General features: G+C 35.9%; 2 protein-coding genes and 1 long non-coding RNA gene across 4 annotated transcripts in view; 2 read left to right on the top strand and 1 right to left on the bottom strand.

Annotated features, from left to right (window-relative positions):
• Positions 1–391, top strand: part of LOC136040809 (zinc finger protein 830-like) — a 43,820-nt gene extending 43,429 nt beyond the window's left edge. For both annotated transcript variants that reach the window (XM_065725140.1, XM_065725139.1), the window contains exon 6: positions 135–391. In XM_065725140.1, the coding sequence (XP_065581212.1) occupies positions 135–279 (145 nt within the window). In that variant the 3' untranslated portion in view covers positions 280–391. The remainder of the gene's footprint in view (positions 1–134) is intronic.
• A 7,828-nt stretch (positions 392–8,219) lies between these two features.
• The window catches only part of LOC136040807 (uncharacterized), a 62,209-nt gene continuing 47,205 nt past the window's right edge, over positions 8,220–23,223 (bottom strand). The window contains exons 6-7 of the mRNA XM_065725138.1: positions 15,685–15,848; positions 8,220–8,695 (exon numbers count right to left, since the gene is read on the bottom strand). Of these exons, the coding sequence (XP_065581210.1) occupies positions 8,607–8,695; positions 15,685–15,848 (253 nt within the window). The 3' untranslated portion in view covers positions 8,220–8,606. The remainder of the gene's footprint in view (positions 8,696–15,684; positions 15,849–23,223) is intronic.
• Positions 8,648–23,223, top strand: part of LOC136040808 (uncharacterized) — a 44,316-nt gene continuing 29,740 nt past the window's right edge. The window contains exons 1-3 of the long non-coding RNA XR_010620886.1: positions 8,648–8,772; positions 9,437–9,562; positions 21,524–21,857. This is a non-coding gene — a long non-coding RNA (uncharacterized LOC136040808). The remainder of the gene's footprint in view (positions 8,773–9,436; positions 9,563–21,523; positions 21,858–23,223) is intronic.

Below are 23,223 nucleotides of genomic sequence, written 5' to 3'. Positions count from 1 at the left end.
CAATCGATAGAACTGAATTAACTCTGTTGAATTAAAATTGGGTTTTGCCGTCGAGTAACATATTAGTAGTTTGATGACCAGAAGATGGATTTCATGCTATGTATCTTTTAACTGATCGATTGATTTATTTTCAGGGTACTTGAATTTGAAATAAAGAAAGAGGAGTTGGCACCTGGAGCTGAACCTATGCAAACTGAAAGTACATCATCCGATGATGAAATGGAAGAGCTTGACTTACTTTTGGACTGGAGATCAAAAGGGTCAAAGTCAAGGCGATGATGCAGGCTATATCTTTTGTATTTTATGTATATAAAGTGTTGTCTAATTTTTATATCATGCATTTTCCCTTTAAACTTTTGAATAATAATGCCTTGCTCTTCGGTCAAGTAAATCTTTTTCTCTGATATTACCGACTACGCCCCTCGACATAGAAAGTGTTAAGGGGACTCCATGCCTTTGAGGACCACCGTATATCGTCCATTATAAACTTTTTTAATTTGTATGGGCAAACTAGTTAGAACTAATTTCGCGGTCTTGCCATAGCTTTTGGACCTTGGATAATAAATCCGAATAAACGACAGAAAACTAGAAGCTGGCACCTAATTTCCTAGAAATCTTGGAAAAAACATTAAATTTCTTTCATTTTATTCCGGATTTAGAGATGTTCCGTTTTAATGAAAGCTCACATCATCAGAAAGTGTGGATTTAGTCTTTTTGATTAAACGAAGCAAAAATTTCTTTTTAAAGCTTAGGAGAAGGCAATCCTTAAAAATGTTTCTAGCATACCTTCTTGAAAAACGCTGAATATCAGTACAAAGGAATGATTATTTCATTAATCTGGCCGCTGTGGGGGTTCATTTGATGTCACCCGCTTTGACTGAGACCCTGGCCAAGAAAAGGAAAGTGACATTTCACTGTCTTATAGAAACAATCATTGGGTCAAAAAAAGATTGCTTATCGTCGTATATGTTTTTGTTTTTTGTTGTGCATTCTTTTTGCGCGTAGGTATTAAATCAATTTGACACTTGAAAGGCTTTTGACAATCTACACTTTGAATAAACGCCAATAAAATTTTCAAATATAACCCAGGAGTTGTTACAAGAGGTGATTTACTGAACTCAAATAGATACTATTGTTTGATCATTACAATCTTTACTTAGTATAATTTTGAGAGTCGACATGCTCAGTATGTGGGAAAAGAAACAAGAGAGACTCACCTTGAAAAGCGGTCAAGCCGATCGTTAGGTTCTGAAGATAAAATATTTTTCCTAAGGGAGACCGGCCTTACCATAGCATTTTCGTAGTGCCCTTGAATAACCAATTCTAAGGAGTGACAAACCAGCAGAAAATACTGCGTCAACTGAGAGTGATGATATCCTTGGACTGAAAATCAAAACATCAGGGAAAAAACTGGGTTTTAAGGAGCTCAGAAGCTCCAACTGATTTGTGGATGCTTCATAATCACTTCAAGAATTACGACGAACAGATGTTTATAGTCTAACTTTCGATCTTCCAGACAGGTAAAAAAGGGTGTTGAATCAGGAATTCTGTCATGCTATAAGAAGAATATGAAACTTCTATTTATATCCCCTCATTGTATTATAAACTCATAACTGAGAATCAACCTAAACTTATATTAAATAAAAAAAAAACAAGTTTTTTCAACTGAACGTAAGGAGCGACATTAAAACTTAAAACGAACAGAAATTACTTCGTATATGAAAGGGGCTGCTTCCTCATCAACGCCCCGCTCTTTACGCTAAAGTTTGACTCTTTCTCTCAACTCTTCTTTTTAAAACAGTAAAAAACTATAATAATTTCTGTTCGTTTTAAGTGTTAATGCTGCTCCTTACTTCCAGCTGAAAAAAAAACTTTTTCATATTTATTTTTTCATTGTTTTTTTTTTAAATAATGCTAGTAAATCCTGCGCTCCCTTCATGGGAATTTTCTTCCCCCATGACAAATTCCTCGATGGAAAGCTCCCCCAGTATATCCCCCTCTTCTCAACCCCTCCCCCCAACCAAAAAATCCTCCTGACAACACCTGTACACTTCCCAATAACCATTACTATATGTAAGCACTGGTCAAAGTTTGTAACTTGTAGCCCCTCCCACGGGGACTGTGGAGGAGTAAGTCGTTTCCAAAGACATAGTTATAAGGTTTTTCGACTACGCTGAATAAAATGGCTATCTCAGAATTTTGATCCGTTGACTTTGGGAAAATAATTAGCGTGGGAGGGGGCCTAGGTGCCCTCCAATTTTTTCGGTCACTTAAAAAGGGCACTAGAACTTTTCATTTCCGTTAGAATGATTCCTCTCGCAATATTCTAGGACAACTGGGTCGATACGATCACCCCTGGGAAAAAGAAAAAAAAACAAACAAATAAACACGCATCCGTGATCTGCCTTCTGGCAAAAAATACAAAATTCCACATTTTTGTAGATAGGAGCTTGAAACTTCTACAGTAGGGTTCTCTGATACGCTGAATCTGATGGTGTAATTTTCGTTAAGATTCTATGACTTTTAGGGGGTGTTTTCTCCTATTTTCTAAAATAACACAAATTTTCTCAGGCTCGTAACTTTTGGTGCGTAAGACTGAACTTGATGAAACTTATATATTTAAAATCAGCATTAAAATGCGATTCTTTTGATGTAGCTATTGGTATCAAAATTCCATTTTTTAGAGTTTTGGTTTCTATTGAGCCGAGTCGCTCCTTACTACAGTTCGTTACCACGAACTGTTTGATATTGATTAGCCTCGTTTAAACTTGGCTCTACTATTTCTGTTCATTTTATGTTTTAGTGTTGCTCTCTACTGTCTGGTTTATTATTTTGTAAAAGAACTGGGTAAATTTGTAACAACCGTGCAAGTTTTTATATTAAGAATTGGTAGATGTCAGCCATCACCACATTTTGCACGTAGTTATATAGCTAAAAGTATATATTCCAAACCTATATAACTTGCCTCATTAGTGGGGGTAAACTCTAGTTTTGGGGCTTTTTGATACCTTTTAAAGTAGTTCAGCTAGGTGAATGAAATTCAAGAATGTATCCAGAGCCTTACTGATCTCTTGGGAAGATATAACCTTCGTGATGTAAAGGTATAACCTTACAGAATAGATATTCTGCTCGAATGAGGCACAAAAAAGTGTTTTGAGCCACATACCTTCGCCCAATCCCAATTAGTAAGGTTTTAAAGATCAAAGCACTTTTTATTATTAAAAAAAAGGACAGGAAAACAGTCAGACGGGCTTTTTTCAACTTGAAGAAAATGCAACATTTATCATTTTATCAAAATAAAATGATAAATGTTGCATTTATTAAAATGGAACAGCAACATTTTAGCCAGTCCAAGAGACTGGTTTTACAAGTAAGAAGACTGTTTTTCCCGTATGTCTTGACTTACTATTCGAGAAAACAGCGTATCTTATCTGTATATAAGCAGTGTAAAAGAGAGTTTTATCACCTATTGTGTTTTCTACTAAAAAAAAAGACACATACCAAAAAAACTTTTAACTGATGAAAAGTAAAGACCCATTTAGCTTGGAATTTAATTTGATCGCAAGTCATTAATTTATAATTATAATGGAACTTGATACTGAAGACATCCAATTAATAAATGGAGGGTCTCGAGGCTATATTACTGGTCTTGTTGTTGTATCTTAGCCTAGGTGAGTTTTGTCAGGAAAAAGAAAACAGTAATGACTACAGAGTGCTGTAATTTTGTTGATATGACAATCTAGTTATGATTAATACAGTATTTCGTCATAAAATGGCACATAAGTTAAACATGATATTCACATGATGGCAAGACAGCTAACCTTATTGATTATGTTATTGTAAACCAAAGACTGGTAAGATCAATACAAGATACAAAGTTATATAGGGGTGCTGTTATTGATGGGAAAATTAAAGATCACTATCTAGTTGTGTCTAGGGTTAATTTGAAGCTGAAATTTCGGAAGAGAATCTAAGATGAAAATTTGAGATAAAATTTCCAGGAACAGATGAATCCTAAACTGAAGAGTTTACATTTTGGTAATGTAGAAGATGGATGGAATAATTTGTGAAGTTGCTGATGGTGTCTTAGGGAAGAAAGTTAGGAATGCAGCTAGGAATATTAGCGAAAATACCTTATGTATAATAGAGAGAAGAAGGGGCTTGTACAAAAATTATCTGAGTGATAGGACATATGAAAATAAGAAGAAAGTAGAGAAAGCATAAAATATGAACCAAGGAGGTGTGAAGTGGAGGCCCTAGATAAAATTGCCGAGGATCTGGAAGATGCAACTAGACGGCATAATAGTCAAATAATGTACTGGCATGTTAATAAGTTGAGAGGGAGCAATCAATCTGGACTTGTCCCCGTTGAAGATAGGAATGGGGCCACGATCCTATCGTGGATCGTCATTTCCTTAGTGATAAGGAAAGAGTTAAAGAGAGATGGGCAAGACAGATTTATTTTGCGAGGAAGAACCCCTGTAAATCGTGTGGCAAATGAATTTCTTAAATATTGTGGCTATGAGATTAGAAATAAGTTACTGAAGGTCGTGACCATGATTTTTGAAGAGGGGGAAATACCTAGCGATTTCAGACAAAACGTTAATTAAACCCCTGTATAAGAAAAGTAAAAAGAGTGAGTGTGGTAATTATAGAAGTATTGAACTGGTTTGTGTAGGTAGCAAGTTACTTAGTATGATGATACTTTTTAGACTTTGAGATGATGTGGACAAAGTTTTGAGAGTAGAACAGTGCAGTTTTAGGAGTGGTAAAGGATGTATGGACCACATTTTCACTCTTAGGTTAGAACTTTGTCTTAAGGAGCACAGGGAAGGCAATGGGAGAACATGGAATCAAATGGGAAAGTAAAACTTTCTTGGACTTTTAGAGGTTTTGCGAGTTCATGGTGCTAGCATAGGTTTGAAAATTAACGTTAAGAAGATTAAGTCGCTAAGGCTAGAATTAGTAAAGATGAATAGGAGAAGGTTAGATAACAAAAAGATTGATAGAATGAACAGCTTTACTTACCTTGGTAATATTTAGTATTATTAGTAAAGACGGTGGGTGCAGTGAAGATGCTAGAAGTGGAATAGCCAAGTCCCAATGTGTTTTTTCACAGTTAAAGAAGTTTGGAAGAATAGGAAGATAAGTTTACGAACCAACATTAGAATATTGGAAGCTACAGTGATGACAGTGGTCAAGCATGGGCGCTCCAGAAAACGGAAGAAGATTTGCAAGATGTCTTCAAAACAAATTGCCTATGGATTGTTTTGGGTATCGGACTGCCTGACCGGATTTCAAACAGTAGAAAAGTGTAGTTCAATCCCGCTTTCTAGGGCTGTAATGAGAGAAAGGCTAGATGGCTAGGGCACGGTCTGCCGATGAGGCATGAAAGATTGCTAAAGATCGTCCTGTTCGGCCAACCGTCTAGGGTTAAACGGAAAACAAGTCGTCCTAGTTTGGGGTGGGAGGATCTCGAAAGGAAAGATTTAAGGAAAATGGGAACTTCCGGGGAGAGCGTTAAGAGGGAGGGTTCGAATAGATTGGGATAGAGAAGGTGCGTGCGTAGCTGTGTTGGCCTAGGGTGGCTTGGTGCTGCCGTGAGTTGTTAGTAGTTGTAGTAATAGTAGTAGCATGTCGTTGTATGATGTTCTTTTTATGATTTTATTTTTCATTTTATGAAGAATTGCATGATGTTCTGTCTAGACATTAAGAGAGAACCTTAGATGAAATATTTGTTGGATTTTGGTTTTGCTTGTGGCTTATTACCGTTTATAAAATTTAAGTCCCCTCTGTTTAATATCTTATGTTAATCTTTTCCAATATTCAGATCCTAGAAGGGGATCATAAGCCTACATTATGAATGTTAATAGTTTGAGAAGAGATGGGACATGTTAGCTCTAGCCTAGTAGAAATCTTGATTGCTTCTCTTTTACCATAAAAATAACAGCTGATTTATTCAAAAGTTTTAAGAAACTGTGATGGCGAAGTAGTTAAATTTTTAAATTTCAATGGGAAGCGGTCTTGCACTGGAAACTCAGTCTTCTTGCAAACTTCCTTGTCTCAGCTTATATTATATGACTTACAAAAAAAGGGGAGGAGTGGTTTAATGTTTGGCTCTAAGCGTTTCCCTTTTAGCTTGGTTTTGATTATGATGGCTTGGGGGGGGGGGGGTCTTGATATTGCAGAAAGAATTCTAGTTTAGGCAATATTTTAATCCAATTTTAATATGTGCTTTATAGGTATTTTCGAAGTCCACCCTACCTTTCCATGGCGTACAAATAACAATTCAATAGGGACAAATTTATTTACCGTGTAGTGTAATATTTTATTAAGATACGTTTTGTTAGTAGTTTGGATTGTTTCTAAGCAAGACATGGTATTTACAAAGAATAAGTTTGATTGAATACTCGGGTACCTACCCAAGTCTTGAAGGTTTAATTTAAGTAATTGTAACCTCTGGCAATGAACCTTCAATACTGCTGTCGACTGCAGCAATCTTAGATGTGGTCTATTTGGTTAGTAAACGCAGGTAGTTTCTCAGAACTTGTCCCAAGTTCGAGAAAAAGAAAAAAAATAACTAAAATTAAGAAGTGAAAACGAGTTAAAAACAATTAAAGATAAAGGGGCAATGGAATATGTTGATCAGATACCGAAAAACTATTTGACGAGTAAATAATAATCAGTTGGCTATTAAAAAGGCTCTGCCCACTCTGGTGATAGTTCGATTGATCAAAACCACCTTAATAACTTACTTTTTCTTCACGACCATTTTTTATTGAATTTGTTTTGTGAAACACCTATAATTTTTTCTTCCCAACTTCCCCCCCCTTCCTTCCTAAGATATCGACAAATACTGCAAAATGTTGAAGTTCGTGAATGTAATCAGGATTATACTGATAAGTCACTCGACAAAATTTACTGTTGTTGGATATGTGACCTGACTTGCATTGCAAGAAATTGTTAGGGGAATCACTGGTTTAATTAGCTTTATAATTTTCATGTTACAGACTTTGCTAAAATTCCTTTGTGTCTACGATATAATCAGAGGATTATATTGAAGCACCAGTGACTTTGGAAATTCGGCTCTGTTAATTCTAAGGGTGTTCGGTAGAAAAGTCATAAACCTAGGATTTATTATCCACCTTCCTAACTTAGCATGATAGATCAACTGATCTATACTGTTTTCCATTGTTTTATTTGATTCATAAGATTCGTAGACGCTGATAATTTTACAAATTACGTCATACCTATTCCTTACACTTGAAGCGAAACTTAGACAGTAAATATTTCAATATCATTTTTGTTTTACTGACTATTGATTATAAACTAAAAGAACATAGCTTTTCAAAGAAAAATAACCGTAGTTAGAAGTCAGGCACCTAAAATATTACTTGCGTAGCTAGAAAGGGTTAGGGAGCACACTTGTCTCTTGAGCGAAGCTTTTTATTTGGCACCATTTACGTATATCTAATGGAGGACAAACCCAGTTCGGCTGTTAAGGCGGGGGGAGGGCAACTGATATTAGCCGTAGGTGCTCTAAAATCTTCCTACCCCTCTACTAATTATATTTTTCAGTTGTTAACTCTCCTTTCAAATTTTTTTTAGATTTATGTTCCTTTTGAAATCTGTGGTTTTGCAATAAGTCTATGGCTATAATTACAAAGAAAGGACAGGGCACTTAACATGTTTGGACTCATTAGTCTCCGATTTATCCATTCACCGAGCCAGAATAATGATGTTACTTAGACTTATTCCTAGAGAACGGTCTGAACTTGATTATTTTTCCTTCTCTAAGTTTTCACAGTTTTTCCTTTCCCTGCTCATATAATTTTCCTTTTTACCAAAAATTACTACCAACTTTCAACCTAGTTTTCAATCTAAACTACTGCACGGTGAATTTCAAAAATATAATTGGTTAGATAGTATAAATTAAGTGGTCGCAAGATTCCATTTGCGTATTAAATGCAAAATCTCAACATTAGTCTTGTACATCATTTAAATTCATTGTTCCTTTGTTTAAAAGACTCACAAATAGAAAACAAAAGTTTGCTATTTGCTATCCAAAGATTTCTAAGCAATATTTTGTCCAAGGAACCCTATATAACCTTCCCATTTTCCTCTTAAAAGAGACAGGCTTTTTTTCTCAGGTTACTATCGATAAAGTATATCTAAAAAGAGTGAAAAAAATAAAAACAAACGTAAATATGGCAATATTCTATCGTGTTTTATTGTTTCGAAAAGAAAAAGTATATTTCTCCTTCCTTCTTTTTTTTTTACCACTCGCATGTGAAACAAACTCAGATAATTGGGAAAAGACAAACGCTCTTTATTCAAAAATTATTTAAATATATAGCTTGAAGTAGTTTAAAGCATTCATAAATAGTTGAAAAGAAGAAATATATCAAAGTTGTGTAATAAATACTTAATAATCTCTAAAAAAAAAAGGTGCAAAAAAACTTGTGCACTCCTCTTAGTAATATCTAGCGAATCTTCCCCTAATCGATAGATATTACGTGAATGATTTTTGTGCACGATATAAATACAAAGTTTGCATATAAATGTTGCGCTTAGAAAGCAAATGATACACTGGTTACACTTTGGATTTATACATCTGTAGCTTCACTTCTTTTCATTTCAGCGGCAGAATTGGCTCCATTTACTCTTGAATCTGGGCTGTTTTTTCGTCGCGGACCTAAAAATAGAAAGGGTAATGTTGGATCAAACTGGCGATAAGCTGTCAAACATAAATTAGAAAGTAGAACAAGGAAAGTAAGTGGTAGTTAATTACAGAATTATTAGCATAATTTTTGTAGGGAACAAATGACTTAGCAAGATGTCATTTATTAGATTAAAAGATGATGTAGACTCTAGATTAAATTTAAAGAAAACAACGATGTGATTTTGGGGAGAAGTTTTGTCATCAAAATTTCGCTCTTAGATTAATGATTAATAAGTGTGTGAATCGTCAGACCCCTTAGTGGATAAAAAAAAATTATGAGTTGGACAAAAGAGAGACGAATGAGCTGAGTAATCCAGCCTAGTTAGACTCCACAAAGCTAAATTAAGATTCCACCTTCTGAAAGGGCCTCTAGGAAGTTTTTATTAGAAACAATGAGATTCATCTCATGTGCTCACAAAAGCACCTAGTGCTTTCATTTGAAGCTAAAATATCGCTTTCAGCTCTGGGTGTTGCAATATTCTAGGGTGTCTATGGTGTTGGAAGAAAAGGAATTAGTGATGTTTTTCTAAGAAGTTGAGTATTCTATGACTTGTTTAATAAATTGCAGAGTTTTTAAATTCTTGTGGCCATCCATTAAAATCTATCTATTTTCATTAATACATTAAATTTCCCGCAAAATGACCCAATTTAGCAGAATGTTTGTAGTAGGTACATTTATGAAAGTTTTTTTTTTTTTTTTTTTTTTTTTTACAGCCTAGAAACCGAGCAATCGACTCAACTGTTTTGCGATCCTAATATGATTAATGCTTGAGCCACGCTAGAATTACAATTGTCGATAGAAAAAAATACACGACTGCAGTGAATCCAGTGCCCAAATTGGTAAGTCTGAATATTGTGAATTTTTGTTGTTCTAGTCAGTTCAATTTTCTATTTCTGTAATACAATTGTGACATTAAAATCAACCAAGAACTCAGATCATTCATAAATGTTAATCTTTATTGACAAGTGTGACTATAGTGCGGCTTGGCTGCTAAAAGAAAATGATCTGTTTGCTTTCAGAACATTAATGGTTCGATTGAAAGAAACTTATTCTTAAAATATCATTAACTAAAACATAAATTAGAAAAATTAATTAATTTTAGGTGTGGATATATTAAGGGTACTTCTCCGGGGTAAATTTTCACCAGGATCAAATTGCCCAAAGGATATTTATTTGGGGCGGGGGCTTTTTCCATGGAGATGGAGCCAGGTATCCTGGCGTTATTTAAAAACGATCAGAAATTAAATATAAAAAAATTAGTTTTTTCAACTGAAAGTAAGGAACAAAATTAAAACTTAAAACCAACAGAAATTCTTATGTAGATGAGAGGGATTGCCCCCTCCTCAAAACCTTGCTCTTTACGCTAAAGTTTGAATTTTGTTGAAATTCTCCAATACAACTCCTTAAACACAAGGATCGTTTAATTAGAACAATAAGTAACTTTTTTAAAGTGCCGAAAAAACTGTAGCCTCAAGAGTGAGTGTTGAGGAGGGGGCAACCCATTTCTTATATAGTTGTTACCCTCTTACATTTTCGTTACTGACAAGGATCATTATTTACTTACCATTCGTTACTATGAAAAATTTAATTTTTTCTTCTGTCGTTCCAGCCAAATCATATAAAAAAAGTGGTTATGGATAACTGGAAAGGAGTCACTCAGTCACAAATTAGAACTTATATTTTACTTAATAAGAGTGAAAATGTATTTGCAGGCAGCCAACAATGAAACAGAATACATTTTTCCATGATTTTCCCCTATTCCGCTCTTTTTTCTTTGGTTTCCTTATAATTATTTTATAGTTCCCAATTTCCAGGGGTACATCCCCCCCCCCACAATGCCGGTGCCCATGTGTGGGGAATGTGAAATGGAGAACAAAAACTGCAATCAAGTGTGCCAAATCTTCTGTAACTACCCGAGAAATAGAAAAAAAAATGTTTTTTCTATTCAACCAAATGTAAAAAAAAGAAAGAAAACGGAACAATCATGGCTCTGAAAAGAAAAATTTGCTAGGATCATGGAATGGAAAGCTAGCTTAGGATTCGGGATTTTCCATTCAGAATTCTGAAGTCAAAACTGAAGATGTCTCTGAGGTTGTCAGAAAAAAAAATCTAAAAATGGGACCTCGAAATTCCAAACTGTAGTTTGTTTACTTTTTGATAAAGAAAAAAAGGGTAAAGAATACGGTGCCATTTGCATTCTACCGTTGGTGTCGTGCTGATCTCCGTATTCTGGCTCTTCAACCAGGATGTGCTTCATATACCCTTCCTGTTTACCTTTCCCGAATTTCTTCAGGTGCCTATTTAGAGCTGGGTCTGCTCTGGTTAAGCTTACAGCGTCACATCGCTGGCTCTCCTCCCAAAACAAATAATCGGATACATCAGGACTCAGATCCACATCCTGAAGGACACAAGATTAGAAATCTAGCAAATTAACAACTCATCTGGAACGAACTTACTTTTAGGAATATTTAGTTTTCTCACCCTTTTTATGTACATAATGATTGCGCCTAGAATTTGACTGAAACAAGTCCGTGCAAGGCCTTTTTCAAGAACCTCAGTATCAGTACATTTACAAGAAGGGACTGTTGAGTATAAACTAAACTTAATAGGAAGTAAAAGTTGGTGTTCTAGGTTTTCTTAAATTCGTATCATCTACCAGAAGTATCTACCAGAAGGGGTTGGTGGATGCCAGCCTAACATTTGGAGATGTCTTAGTTTTAACTTCTAGGAATCAGGACCTGGTTAGACCTTAATAGGGAAGATAAGGACATCAGGGAATCTGCTAGAAACGAATGCCAGCTCTCAGTCAAACTTGGTGGAGAATAAAATAATATATCCTACTAGCATTTTTGGGTTATTCAGACTCATTTAATTTCTTTGAAGGAGAGGGTTCTCAAAGTTCTTGTAATCAAAAAGTCTTTCAGAATGGCTGTTGCATCGCAAAAAAACTTTGTGGGATACACGAAAAACTGTCTTATCACTTGGTCCAAAGTAAAACTTTCTTAGTTTGGTTTTCTTGGGCATCGTACCCATTCTGGCCTCTGTGGGGTGGGGGTCCCTAAATTATTGTCATAAAGACATTAATCAGTAGTTAGCAGATCTTAATGGGACGTAGCACGAGGTAAGAGTAAGTGTACTATGTGTCTTTTTGTTTTGTTTTTAATTTATAGTGTCTACATAATAGGCTGTTGGTTTACACAGAAAACTGGTGAAGGTGAGACCTAATTTCCCCGATTTGGCTCTTTGTAGTGGAAACCTGACCGGGCCTGTGTAGGATATTCCCTAAATCTAGGTTATTGCTTGGACATGGCTCGGCTGTTGTGTCTCCGCCAAGTCCGATCGGAAGTCAATGTAAGTGCCCTACTTGTGCTTTTTGAGAATCCTTGCGCCTAACAGTCCTTATGAGGGAGTCCCTAAAATACAGTCACCAAGAAATCTTCAAGAATAGATTGTCGGTTTGCAAGTGCAGTTGTTCTGCTTACCACATTTTAGGAGCCAGAACCAATAATACCTTTTTGGGAAACATAAAAAGGAGAAGGATGTATCTTCAAGCAATTAGGACATCCACCAAAACAGTTATCAAACAGTTCGTGGTAACGAACTGTAGTAAGGAGCGACCCGGCTCAATAGTAAACGAAACTCTAAAAAACGGAATTTTGATGCTAAAATATACATCAAAAGAATCGGATTTGCTGATTTTAAATATATAAGTTTCATCAACTTTAGTCTTTGTCATCAAAAGTTACGAGCCTGAGAAAATTTGCTTTATCTTGGAAAATAGGGGGAAACACCCCATTAAAGTTATAGAATTTTAACGAAAATCACACCATCGTATTCGGCGTATCAGAGAACTCTATAGCGAAAATTTCAAGCTCCTATCTACAAAAATGTGGAATTTCGTATTTTTTGCCAGAAGACAAATCACGGGTGCGTGTTTATTTGTTTTTTTTTTGTTTTTTTTTCCCCAGGGGTCATCGTATCGACCAGGTGGTCCTAGAATGTCGCAAGAGGGCTCATTCTAAAAAAATGAAAAGTTCTAGTGCCCTCTTTAAGTGACCAAAAAAATTGGAGGGCACCTAGGCCCCCTCCCACGCTCATTTTTCTCCAAAGTCAACGGATCAAAATTTTGAGATAGCCATTTTGTTCCGCATAGTCGAAAACCATAATATCTATGTCTTTGGGAATGACTTACTCCCCCACAGTCCCTGGGGGAGGGGCTGCAAGTTACAAACTTTGACCAGTGTTTACATATAATAATCGTTATTGGGAAGTGTAGAGACGTTTTCAGGGAGATTTTTTTGGTTTTGGGGGTGGGGCTGAGGGGAGGGGGCTATGTGGGTAAATCTTTCCTTGGAGAAATATGTCATGGGGGACGAGAAATTCGATGAAAAGGGTGCAGGATTTTCTAAAACTACTACAAAAAAAAAAAACAATGAAAAAATAAACATGAAAAAGTTTTTTCAATTAAGGAGAAAGTAAGGAGTAGCATTGAAGCTTAAAACGAACAGAGATTATTACGCATACGAGGGGCTTTAAATATACTTTAGCATAAACAGCGAGGTATTTAGGAGGAGATAAATACCTCGCTTTTTATGCTAAAGTATTTTTAGTAATTTCAACTATTTACTCTACGGCCTTTCTGATTCGGGGGTCATTCTTAAAGAATTGAGACGAAACTTACGATTTAGTGTAAAGAGAGAGGCATTAACGAGGGTACAAACCCCCTTATAAACATAATAAAAATATAAGAATATAAAAGTTTGTTACGTAAGTTAATTCTTAAGTTACGTAAATTTTTTACTAACAGAAACGTTAGTTAAAAATTAAAAGTTATAGTTGCCTTTTTATGTAACCGAGACATTGGAGGGCAACTAGGCCTCCTTCCCCACCCCTTATTTCTCACAATCGTCTGATCAAAACTAAGAGAAAGCCATTTAGCCAAAAAAGGAATTAATTTGTAAATTTCTTTTTAATAATCTGTTAATCTGATTCGATACAAAAAATTCAATAAGATTGGACAAGTCCTATGGTGGAGAGCCAAAATCAAACATGCATTAATTCAAAAACGTTCAGAAATTAAATGAAAAAAACTAGTTTTTTTAACTGTAAGTAAGGAGCGACATTAAAACTTAAAACGAACAGAAATTACTCCGTATATGAAATGGGTTGTCCCCTCTTCAACGCCTCGCTCTTTACGCTAAAGCTTTTAATTGTTTTAAAAAGTAGAATTGTGGCAAAGAGTTAAACTTTAGCGTAAAGAACGAGACGTTGAAGAGGAGACAACCCATTTCATATACGGAGTAATTTCTGTTCGTTTTAAGTTTTAATGTCGCTCCTTACTTACAGTTAACAAAACTAGTTTTTTTTATTTAATTATGATAAAACTTTGTTGAAAGTGATATTTTTCACACTGTGTCTTTTTGGGGTCCAGCTCCGATATGATCGGTGTCTGTGGAGCTATCTCATAAATTTTTTTCCAGGACTTTTACCTGAGGAGATTGTTGGATCTAAAAAAAAATTTGGTGAGAAATAACAGGAGGCTAATTGTTGTTATTGGGTCTTTAGAGGGTCCATGACCAATATGAACTGTTTGGAAAAGATTAACCCTAAATTTAAGTCATTGGGTTATCTACTTAAGGAGCCCTTGGATCTCTTTGGAACTTTGTCAGAAGTAACGCATCTTTTTATCTCTTTTCAAAATGATTTCATGTGTGGGTAGGAGAAGGAGGCCTCATATCCTTTTTATTAGCATATCCACCAGAAAGGAACCTCGCAACCCAGCAAAGCTTGATGGGTAGTTAAAGCTAGGTTCATAATCTTTTTTTCTGGATTCTGCACCTAATCTCACTTCTATGGGGATAGGGAGGATAGGTCTTCAAAGTCCCTTATCATTTGCCTAATTATTGATAAGCTGGCAAAATTCAATCAAACTTGACAACAATTACTGACATGGTTTTGGGTTTCCTTCCTCGATCCAATTTTTCTATGGAACGGGCAGTATTGCTGTCATCCATGTCTATCAGGTGTTAGTTAAACTAGTAACGATTCATTTTTTATCTGGTAGCTTGCATAAGATTTGCTCTTGCAAGAAAGTTGCATATGGGGTTTTAGGTTTTGTTTCCCTTTTCGGCCGTCTTCCAGTCCACAAATCGACCGCTAATAAGCTCCGCAACGAAGCTTATGTATGCATTATCCAACTCAAAAGAAAAGATGAGGAAATATTTTCTATAATATATTTTTATCTAACAAATTGAAGACTCTAGAAAAAGAAATGAAATTCGTGTTTTTGATTCAGCAGTGAGGAAGAAATCGCCCTGTTGGCTGCTTTCTTAGATAAATATGAATAGATACTTAAAAAGTAAAGCAGCCTACGAGAGTGGTAGCCTAGCTAGGCAAGGTTAGCTTTACCTTTACTAAGTCTACTATTAAATAACCTAATCGTTCATATTCAATTCAAATAATCGAAATAACTTTGGGTTTTCTGTGTTGTTTAAGCTATAGGTTTAGGTTGAAATTTTTCAACTTTGTCACTAACTTACGCTACGGAGCTTAAATGACTTGCACTACGGATCCTATGGGTCTTATGGATCTTAAGTAAACCAGTGTGAAAGACAAACTTCGCCAATGTTAAACCTGCTTAAGCTTAAAATTGTAAATCATACCTAAATACTGGAAAGGTGATCGGATACAATTTCGATACTCCTATATAGAAGACATCCAGTGAATTTGTTAGTCAGTAAATTTAGGCTAGAAGTGACAATAATTAGCCCATTTATAATTCCCTTGTTCCCTTTTATCCTTTTTTATTCTCTACTGCACTCAAGGTCCTTTCTTTCTTTGTCCGTTTGCTCTACTCGGACCACAATTTCCACTTTTTCACATAGTTTTGCCACTTACTACATTACAGTAAATGTAGAGGGGGAACAAGAACCGTGAAATAGATATTTTCTAAGTGACTTACCTATTGATCCGCATTGCGACTGAAGAGACGTCATAGAGGGCATGCGGCTTTCAGGCCTTAAACTCCCCTTTCTTTCAGCTTTCATGGGCTCTTTCAATAGGGATGCGTTCATTAGCCGTGGATTTGGGGTGTTGAAAATTGTCCGATTATCACGAAAGCGGGCTCTAAAAACATTTAGGGATATTAAATATATTTTAATAGAATTATGCTATATGTAAAATATTTGAATATGTAAATGTGTTAAAATTGTCATTTTTTGTGTTGTGTTTTTTGTACACTTATTGCCACTTTGCCAATTTTTCCCATGCTCCCAGAATGGTATCTAAATTGAACGGAGCATAAATAGGTCAAATGTCGGATTAGCATTTCTGGTTGAAAGGTCCCTTGTAACGTTGCCTAGAATTGGTATTTACATCTTGTCCAATACGGTGAGTCAATAAAGCCTAGTTTTGAGGTTTCAACCTTCTAAGGCCTGAAGCGCTGGGTAAATACGTAGGTAAAAATTTAACACACGATTTAAAGTAAACACGCCAGGTATTATTAATTTCTATTCATGGTAATATATCCCTTCAAGTCTACGAGAAACACATTTGTACCTTGAGACTATTGATCAAACGTTAATGTTACAAGGATTGGATGTTAGCATTAGTTTTGACTTGTGTCAGTCGATGACAAATTTGTAATCATCAAGTTCTAAACACCCTAACACCCCACTACACCCCAACACCCCACTACACAAATCAGGCATAAATTATATTAGAAATGAACACATTTTACAACAGTCTTATCATTCATTGATAACAATTAATTGCTATGCGCGTGCTAATTTTATTCCTAATGCACATATGTGAATCGCACCCTACTTCTCTCATCAGGATTTTCCTTTTTTCCTTTTCGTACTCAGACTTTAATTGGCATATATGAATGAAATAAAAATTTTTTTTTTATTTATTTGTCACTGTTAACTCACTTGCAAACTAAATTAGGTTTGCGTTTCTTTGGCTATTTGGCATGCTGAAGCAGTAGCCTTTTATTAGCTTGGTCAATATAGCTACTGTAGAAGAAACAATTTGGACTTGTTTCTTCGCCATTGATAAAACTGTGCATTTTTCGACTACTTGAAACTTATAAGATGGTGTCTTTCAAGAATTTTTTTGATTAATCTGAGTGTTCCGTAATTATGGTCTCAAAAAAGCTATTTCTGTTCAAAACTAATTTTATTTTCTATTTCCTGGGACAGAATCAATACTGTTACTTTTAAAATACAACATTTTTACGAGCTAATGCTGTGTTACTCTGTATAAACTTGTAATTTATTTGCGATTTATTTCAATGTAAGAACAATTTGACGTTTAAAATGAATTTTTCGTATTATCAAATACACATAAGAAATCAGTAATTGTATGTACTTAGTGCTAGTATGTAACCTCTCTCTTCCGTTTATAAACTGGCGGTGCGATTCTACCTTTCATATCCCTCTCTGTTATAGACAATAGATCACGATTGGTGGCTCCCAAGAAGACTAGGCAGGAGATCTCTGTTCAACCCTCAGCGAGCAGTTGTCTTTGGCTCAGGATCATCTGACATTAATTTTAAACATTGCCATCTTCTAAACGTTGGTGAAACTAGGTCTAAGTAATAATGGTTAAACAATAACCTTGCTAAAACATAAAACATATACAGGCACTGGTTCTGTGGAACTTGGTAATGACGATTAGACACAAATGTAAACATTCCATTATGAAGGATTCTCATATAGCAGATCATGTAAAATCTTGAGAAGTAATGTTAAAAAGTCAATTTACATTTTGATTAAAAAAGTTGCCAACTTGATGTAGCTATTGACCGAAGTGATGACAGCAGAACTACCCTTCTTGTAAACCATGCCTCTGTTTTTTTTTTCAGTGGTGATTTAGATGTTACTTTTAGTTAATAAAATACAAATTTTGCTGTACACTTTCCTTGGACATCTATCCAGAATTTAGCTCCAAGCAATGAAAATCAATTTATAAAATGAATATTTTAAAGATCGATAAGAGGGTTGAAAGTTTTTTGATTAGCACAAGGCTATCTATTCAAAAGTATGAATATGTTTTTTTGAAACATAATTTCGGCTACACTCGGGTCCAATGGTGAGGTGAATATTGAATGTTTTTGAATAATTTGGCTACACAAAGGGTCTTTTCCAGGATTTTTTTCTCGGCGGGTGTTTATCACAATCATGTTTTTCGGGAGGGGGGCATAAAAACTTCAAAAAAGGATGAAAATTTGTTTATATCCATTTTTGTATTGTTTTTATGAATCAGAAAAACATTTCAGCTGGAGGAGGGTCAAGCCGCAGACCCCCCTGGATGGCCTTGGCTAAAATTATGAATTTTTCTGACGAAAAGGTCAAAGGAAACTTGGAATGGGGGGGAGGAGCCACAGGTCAACTTTGTGCCTCCAATCGCACAAACTGAAAATGATTGCAGGTTTCCGATTTTAGCATGGTGTTCCGTGCCAGCTGTTGCTAAAACGTTGTGCAAAAACGTTGGCAGTATGGGATGATCCAGTGTAGCTTAGACTTAATTTATTCTATACCTATTAAAAACCAAACGTTTTTTGCGTCAAGCCAGGATTGAGCTCATCTTTGCACAGAGTCATCCGATTGTTTTTTCGGAAAAATACCATAATGACGAAGTTCTGAACCCCTCAAAGTTTTCTAAATAGTGTCTGTCTTGTATCAACGTGTGTTATTATCTCTGATTTGCGCACCGGGGATTATACTACCGATCATTGTTAAAAAGCAAACAAAAATATAGCTTCATCTGTCTTGGCTGTCCTGGACGCCATGGCTAGGGGGGGGGGGGTGCCTGGACGGGAGGATGCATACTTTCGTCAAATTTTTCGCTTTTTCGCTTATATTTGAGTCACACCTGGGCATTAATTTCTTCGTAGGGACCACCACCCTAGGAATGGCTCTGCATACACAATGATTTCCTTTTAATAATGGCTTTAAACAGCTCTCTGTAATGTTCCAGTGCTCCAGTGCTAGCGGCAAAGAAAAAAAGAAGACGCATCAGTGCTACCCATTCAAAAGATTGATTTTCCTTGTTTTGTTGGAGGGAGTGTGTAAGTCTCCTCAATGGGGTTTTTGACAATGTTAATTCCAATGGTATAGCAACCGTTATGGCTGCAACCGTTGTATACCAATGAGATTTCTAATACCAATTTCCTTAGAAATGAGAGTACTGTTTCAGTTAGGTATAAAATGCTGATACATTCCCTCTGCCTCAGTCCCAAAGGCATAAATGAAATAACAAACTCGGCTAGTAACAATAGATAGTGGCTGTTTTGGACCAGTTTGAAAATGCTATTTTTATCGATCTTTAAATTTTTCTATTTTAATTCTGAGAGATGTTTTGGTGCCAGGGAACTGTCGCATGTCTTAGAAAATTTAGAATATAAATAGAAAATTAACCAATTCTTTCAATTGAAAGTAAGAAGTAAAATTGAAACTTAAAACCAACAAAAATTGTTCCGTATATGAGGGGGATCCCCCCTTCTCAGCAGTGTCACCTCAATACCTTTGAGAAGCGTCATAGCCGCCACTCTTGTCTTCCTTTAATGACTTAAGATGACAAAGAAGTTTAACGGCGACCCACTCAGGGCAAGACGCAGGTGCATGTTACATACTAGAGAATGTTTTTTTCGTGATACAGGTGTCCGTTGCGTAAAACCGGGTGTTTTCTAAGAGATACATGTGTCAACTACTTAAAAACCGAAGAATGTAGGGAAAACCCTTCAGGGGGCCCTACCCAATCATGATTTCTTTGATTGTATTCAATTATGCAAATGTTACATAATAGAGTGTTTAATATTTAGTTGTTTAAAAACCTGCGAGGGCCAGAAAAAAACCTTCAGGGGGCCCTCAAGTAAGGGCAGTTTCCCAATCGTTCATCACCCAATATTTTCCTGTTTTGCACACACATAGCCATTTCGTGTTAGAAAACAAGGGGTTTTTCCAAAATTTTCTATGAGCAGAGCCGTTATAGAGTCTAAACGTCTATTGATTTTCATAAAACAAAGGTTTGTTGGTAAACCGAAGGTATGCCATTATTTCCGGGAAACAGAAGTGTCACGAGATCCGCTCTTGATTCTTATTCTTCTATCAAGAACCGAGTAATTTTCTATTGTACCTGGAGGGTATAAATACTGGTATTGAAATAGCTTCCATATCAGTCTTGCATTAGATTTTGAAAGTGACACATTAAGATTTACCTAAATTTAACCTGCTTTAATTCTCTATATTGGATAAACACCTAGAAAACCCCTCCCCCGTAAAAAGATTTATTACCGATAAATTCATCTCATTTTTATCACGAAAGTCACGTACCCTATCAAACCGCTTTAAAGGATATTCTGCCACATGGTAAAAAAGACATAAATAGGTATTTGCTCTAACCCTTAATGATACCTTCCATCATGTACTGGGTTAGCTTCCAGCGAACAGCTGTTCTTACACAGGCGTTAATTACAGAGGGGGAGCATCCCTTTGTCTGGTAAATTTGAACGCTATGATACCACAAGTGAATTCAAATTTAGAAACATTTTTCTGATCAAATTGGAGAGTTATCGTTAAGCATAATGTCGATTTTTGAGGGTGGTTACCTGAACTCTAACTAGTTCCATTTTAAGCGGTCAACATAAGCTATTATTGCTAGTTAGTCGTGAAAAAGGGAGCGCTTGTTGTCTGGTATATTCCAACCATGAAAAGGAAACATCATTATAATGGAAAAAGCATGTTATTTTTGCTAGAATTAAGAGACGAAGGTTAAATTGAACTTTAATATGAAACGATTTAGAAAATGTAACTTATCTATGCGTTAAATGGAGGTGAGAATAATATTATTTCATTATAGTAAAATTTTGACTATAATCATGAATTATTAAGTGAGTCCCCTCCCCCTTAATAAGGTCAGATGTAACCCTAGGCAACAGACTAAAAGGTTACTAATTGTCTGGCTGTTTTCCTCTCAAGTGCCATATTTATAATATATATTTCTCTTAAAAATTTGCCTAAATCCTCCAAAATTCTACTTTAACTACTTTTTGCTACCGTGAAAAAGGGCTAGGTTAGGAAAATGGACCTTTCAGAGACAAACCTACAGACTTGTCCTAAGAATCCATTTTTAAGCATGTTCCAGGTTTATTCTATCGCTCTTTAAGGAAATAACTGTGAAATGAGGCAGTTTAGCCTCACTACGATTCTCAGGCAGTGGAATAATAACAAATTTTTAAACCTTTTCCAATATCAATCATTCAAAATAGTTTTTTGTATCCTCTAGGAGCGTGATACCTACTTCAAAAGCTAATAATTCACGTTGGAAAGTTTGTATCACTGACATTGAAGAGGTGGGGTGGAATAGGAGCGAGTTAAATTTAAGTGGGCTATGTTGAAATTTAGTTTGAGTGATTTGAACAAAAACAAATATTTTTTTTTATTACAAAAGTTTTGATGATATGCTTGAGGACATGAGGACATGAGATGCGTGACAAATACTCGTGAAAAATGTTTTTTCCTTTACAATGTTATAGAAAGAATAAAAAATCAAATAAACATATTTACGGTCTGTGATATCCGCTAATTCAAATTTTTCTGTTAAATAACCCATTTTTGGCTTACCCCATAGCAATGGGGTTATTTCCGAAGGCTAAATTCCATGCTTCTTAAGTGCTCGTATTTTTCTATGTATTTTAAACATATATGTTACCTTTTTATGAAATCTAATTTCCATAAGTGATAGAATAAGATGTATTTTTTTACTTCATGGAAAACTATGATTTATTTCTTTTCAAGGAAAATTTTGAGCTTCTCCTTGGAAAGAGGGTGAGGACGAAAGTTTGGCCAAGTGTACACAGTGCCCAAGATTCAGCCCCATTACAATGCGAGAATGCCGGCTCATCGAGACCTAAGGTCCCCACGCAAGGTGAAAATGTGCCCCTTCAATCCCCCCAAGCACTGTGAGAAGACGTACCCTATGCAAGATGGAGCTGACACGTCTTTTTGGTCTCCCCAGCCCCATGACTGTGAAGTTAACTATGCTTCCGTACCCCCACAACAGAACAGGGATAATGCAAGCCCTTCAGCCCTCCAGCATGAAGAGGTTGTCGTTCGGGATGCGAACACTGACGTAAGTAAAATTATTAATGAATTTTCGTAAAGCTTATTTATTGGGTGGTAAAAAATTTTCCCAGTTAATATAATTCTTTTTAGTTTACTATAGGGGGCATTGTTGATAGTTTTGAGGGGGTTTACAGAACCTCTCGCTCATAAGAGAGAAATAGCTAAAAACAAGATATTCCTTTTGGGTTAATAAAAGGGCCCTGTCGATAGTCTTGAGGGGGTTGAAGAACTCCTCAGTCTCCCAAAAGAGAAATGGCAAAAGATAAGACATTCTTTTCGCGTTAAAAAAAGGAGAAATAGCCAGGATGTTTTTGCTTCTAAAAATAATACATTCTAGAGTTGAAAACTTAGTGTTTTATTGTTTCACTTAAAAAGGAGAATTCGAGGATATTAATCCTTAGATTAATACCCCTCTTTTTAAGCATAATAACATACTCTTTCATTGCTTAAAATCACAGATTTTTCAAGGGATAAGAATTTCTGTTGTTTTTTCAGGCTCACGCAAACGATTTTGACCAGTTAATTGACAATCCACTCACTGAATTCCTTGGAGCCCTGTCATTTGATCCCATAAGCAGGACCCTTCCGTGTGTATTGTTAAAATTCTTCAGAACATTATAATAGCTGAGGTGTAAAGGGGACACTCTACTAGATTTTATGAGATAGTTTCTGGTCTGAAATTTATAGCTTATAGTGTGGGTTCTATGGACCTGTAGGGTTACTTTGGGGGTCCATTTTCTGATCTTTAGATCTATAGGTGGTAGTGTAGTCTGAATACATCCAAACAGCCACATTGCCCTCCAAAAAAATTTGAGACTAATATTCTATTTTCTTTCAACCTATTATAAATTTTTTCTCAGGATGAAGTCAAAAGTGTTTCAATGGGATAATAAGCTCTTATTATTTTCCCTTATGTTCACATACCATCATCCCAAAGGGCCTAAAACCTGTATGAGGATATTAAAACATTAATGGAGTTGGAACAGGCCCCAGAGGAAAGTGAAGGTAGGGGGGGGGGTTAATTTCAGGGATGAACCTGACTAAGGTAGCCCCCCTATGTTTGATTTAGTCGCCTTTGTGCGGGTTCTCGGCCTCGATAAGGACTATGAATAGGTTGACCAGCTACCAACAAGCGACGTCCAGAAAGTACCCTCCCCGCAAAATGACAGTGATGAAGGGGATAAGGACAAAGTGGAAGTGATCACCCCCTGTTTTACCTGATTTCTCTCTAGCTGATACCGTTTTGTGCAATATTTATGTTTTTTAGCGGAATTAGGGTACCCATTTAATACTCTTACAAGTTGTAGCATCCATACTGATATAGTTGACCTAGCACACCCCTAGGTCAGAAGGATTTGAGCTCATCTTGAATG

Source organism: Artemia franciscana, chromosome 21, assembly GCF_032884065.1.
Source record: "Artemia franciscana chromosome 21, ASM3288406v1, whole genome shotgun sequence".
Lineage (NCBI taxonomy): Eukaryota > Metazoa > Arthropoda > Branchiopoda > Anostraca > Artemiidae > Artemia > Artemia franciscana.
Note: the sequence above shows the minus strand (reverse complement) of the source record. Positions and strands in the feature narration are given on the sequence as shown.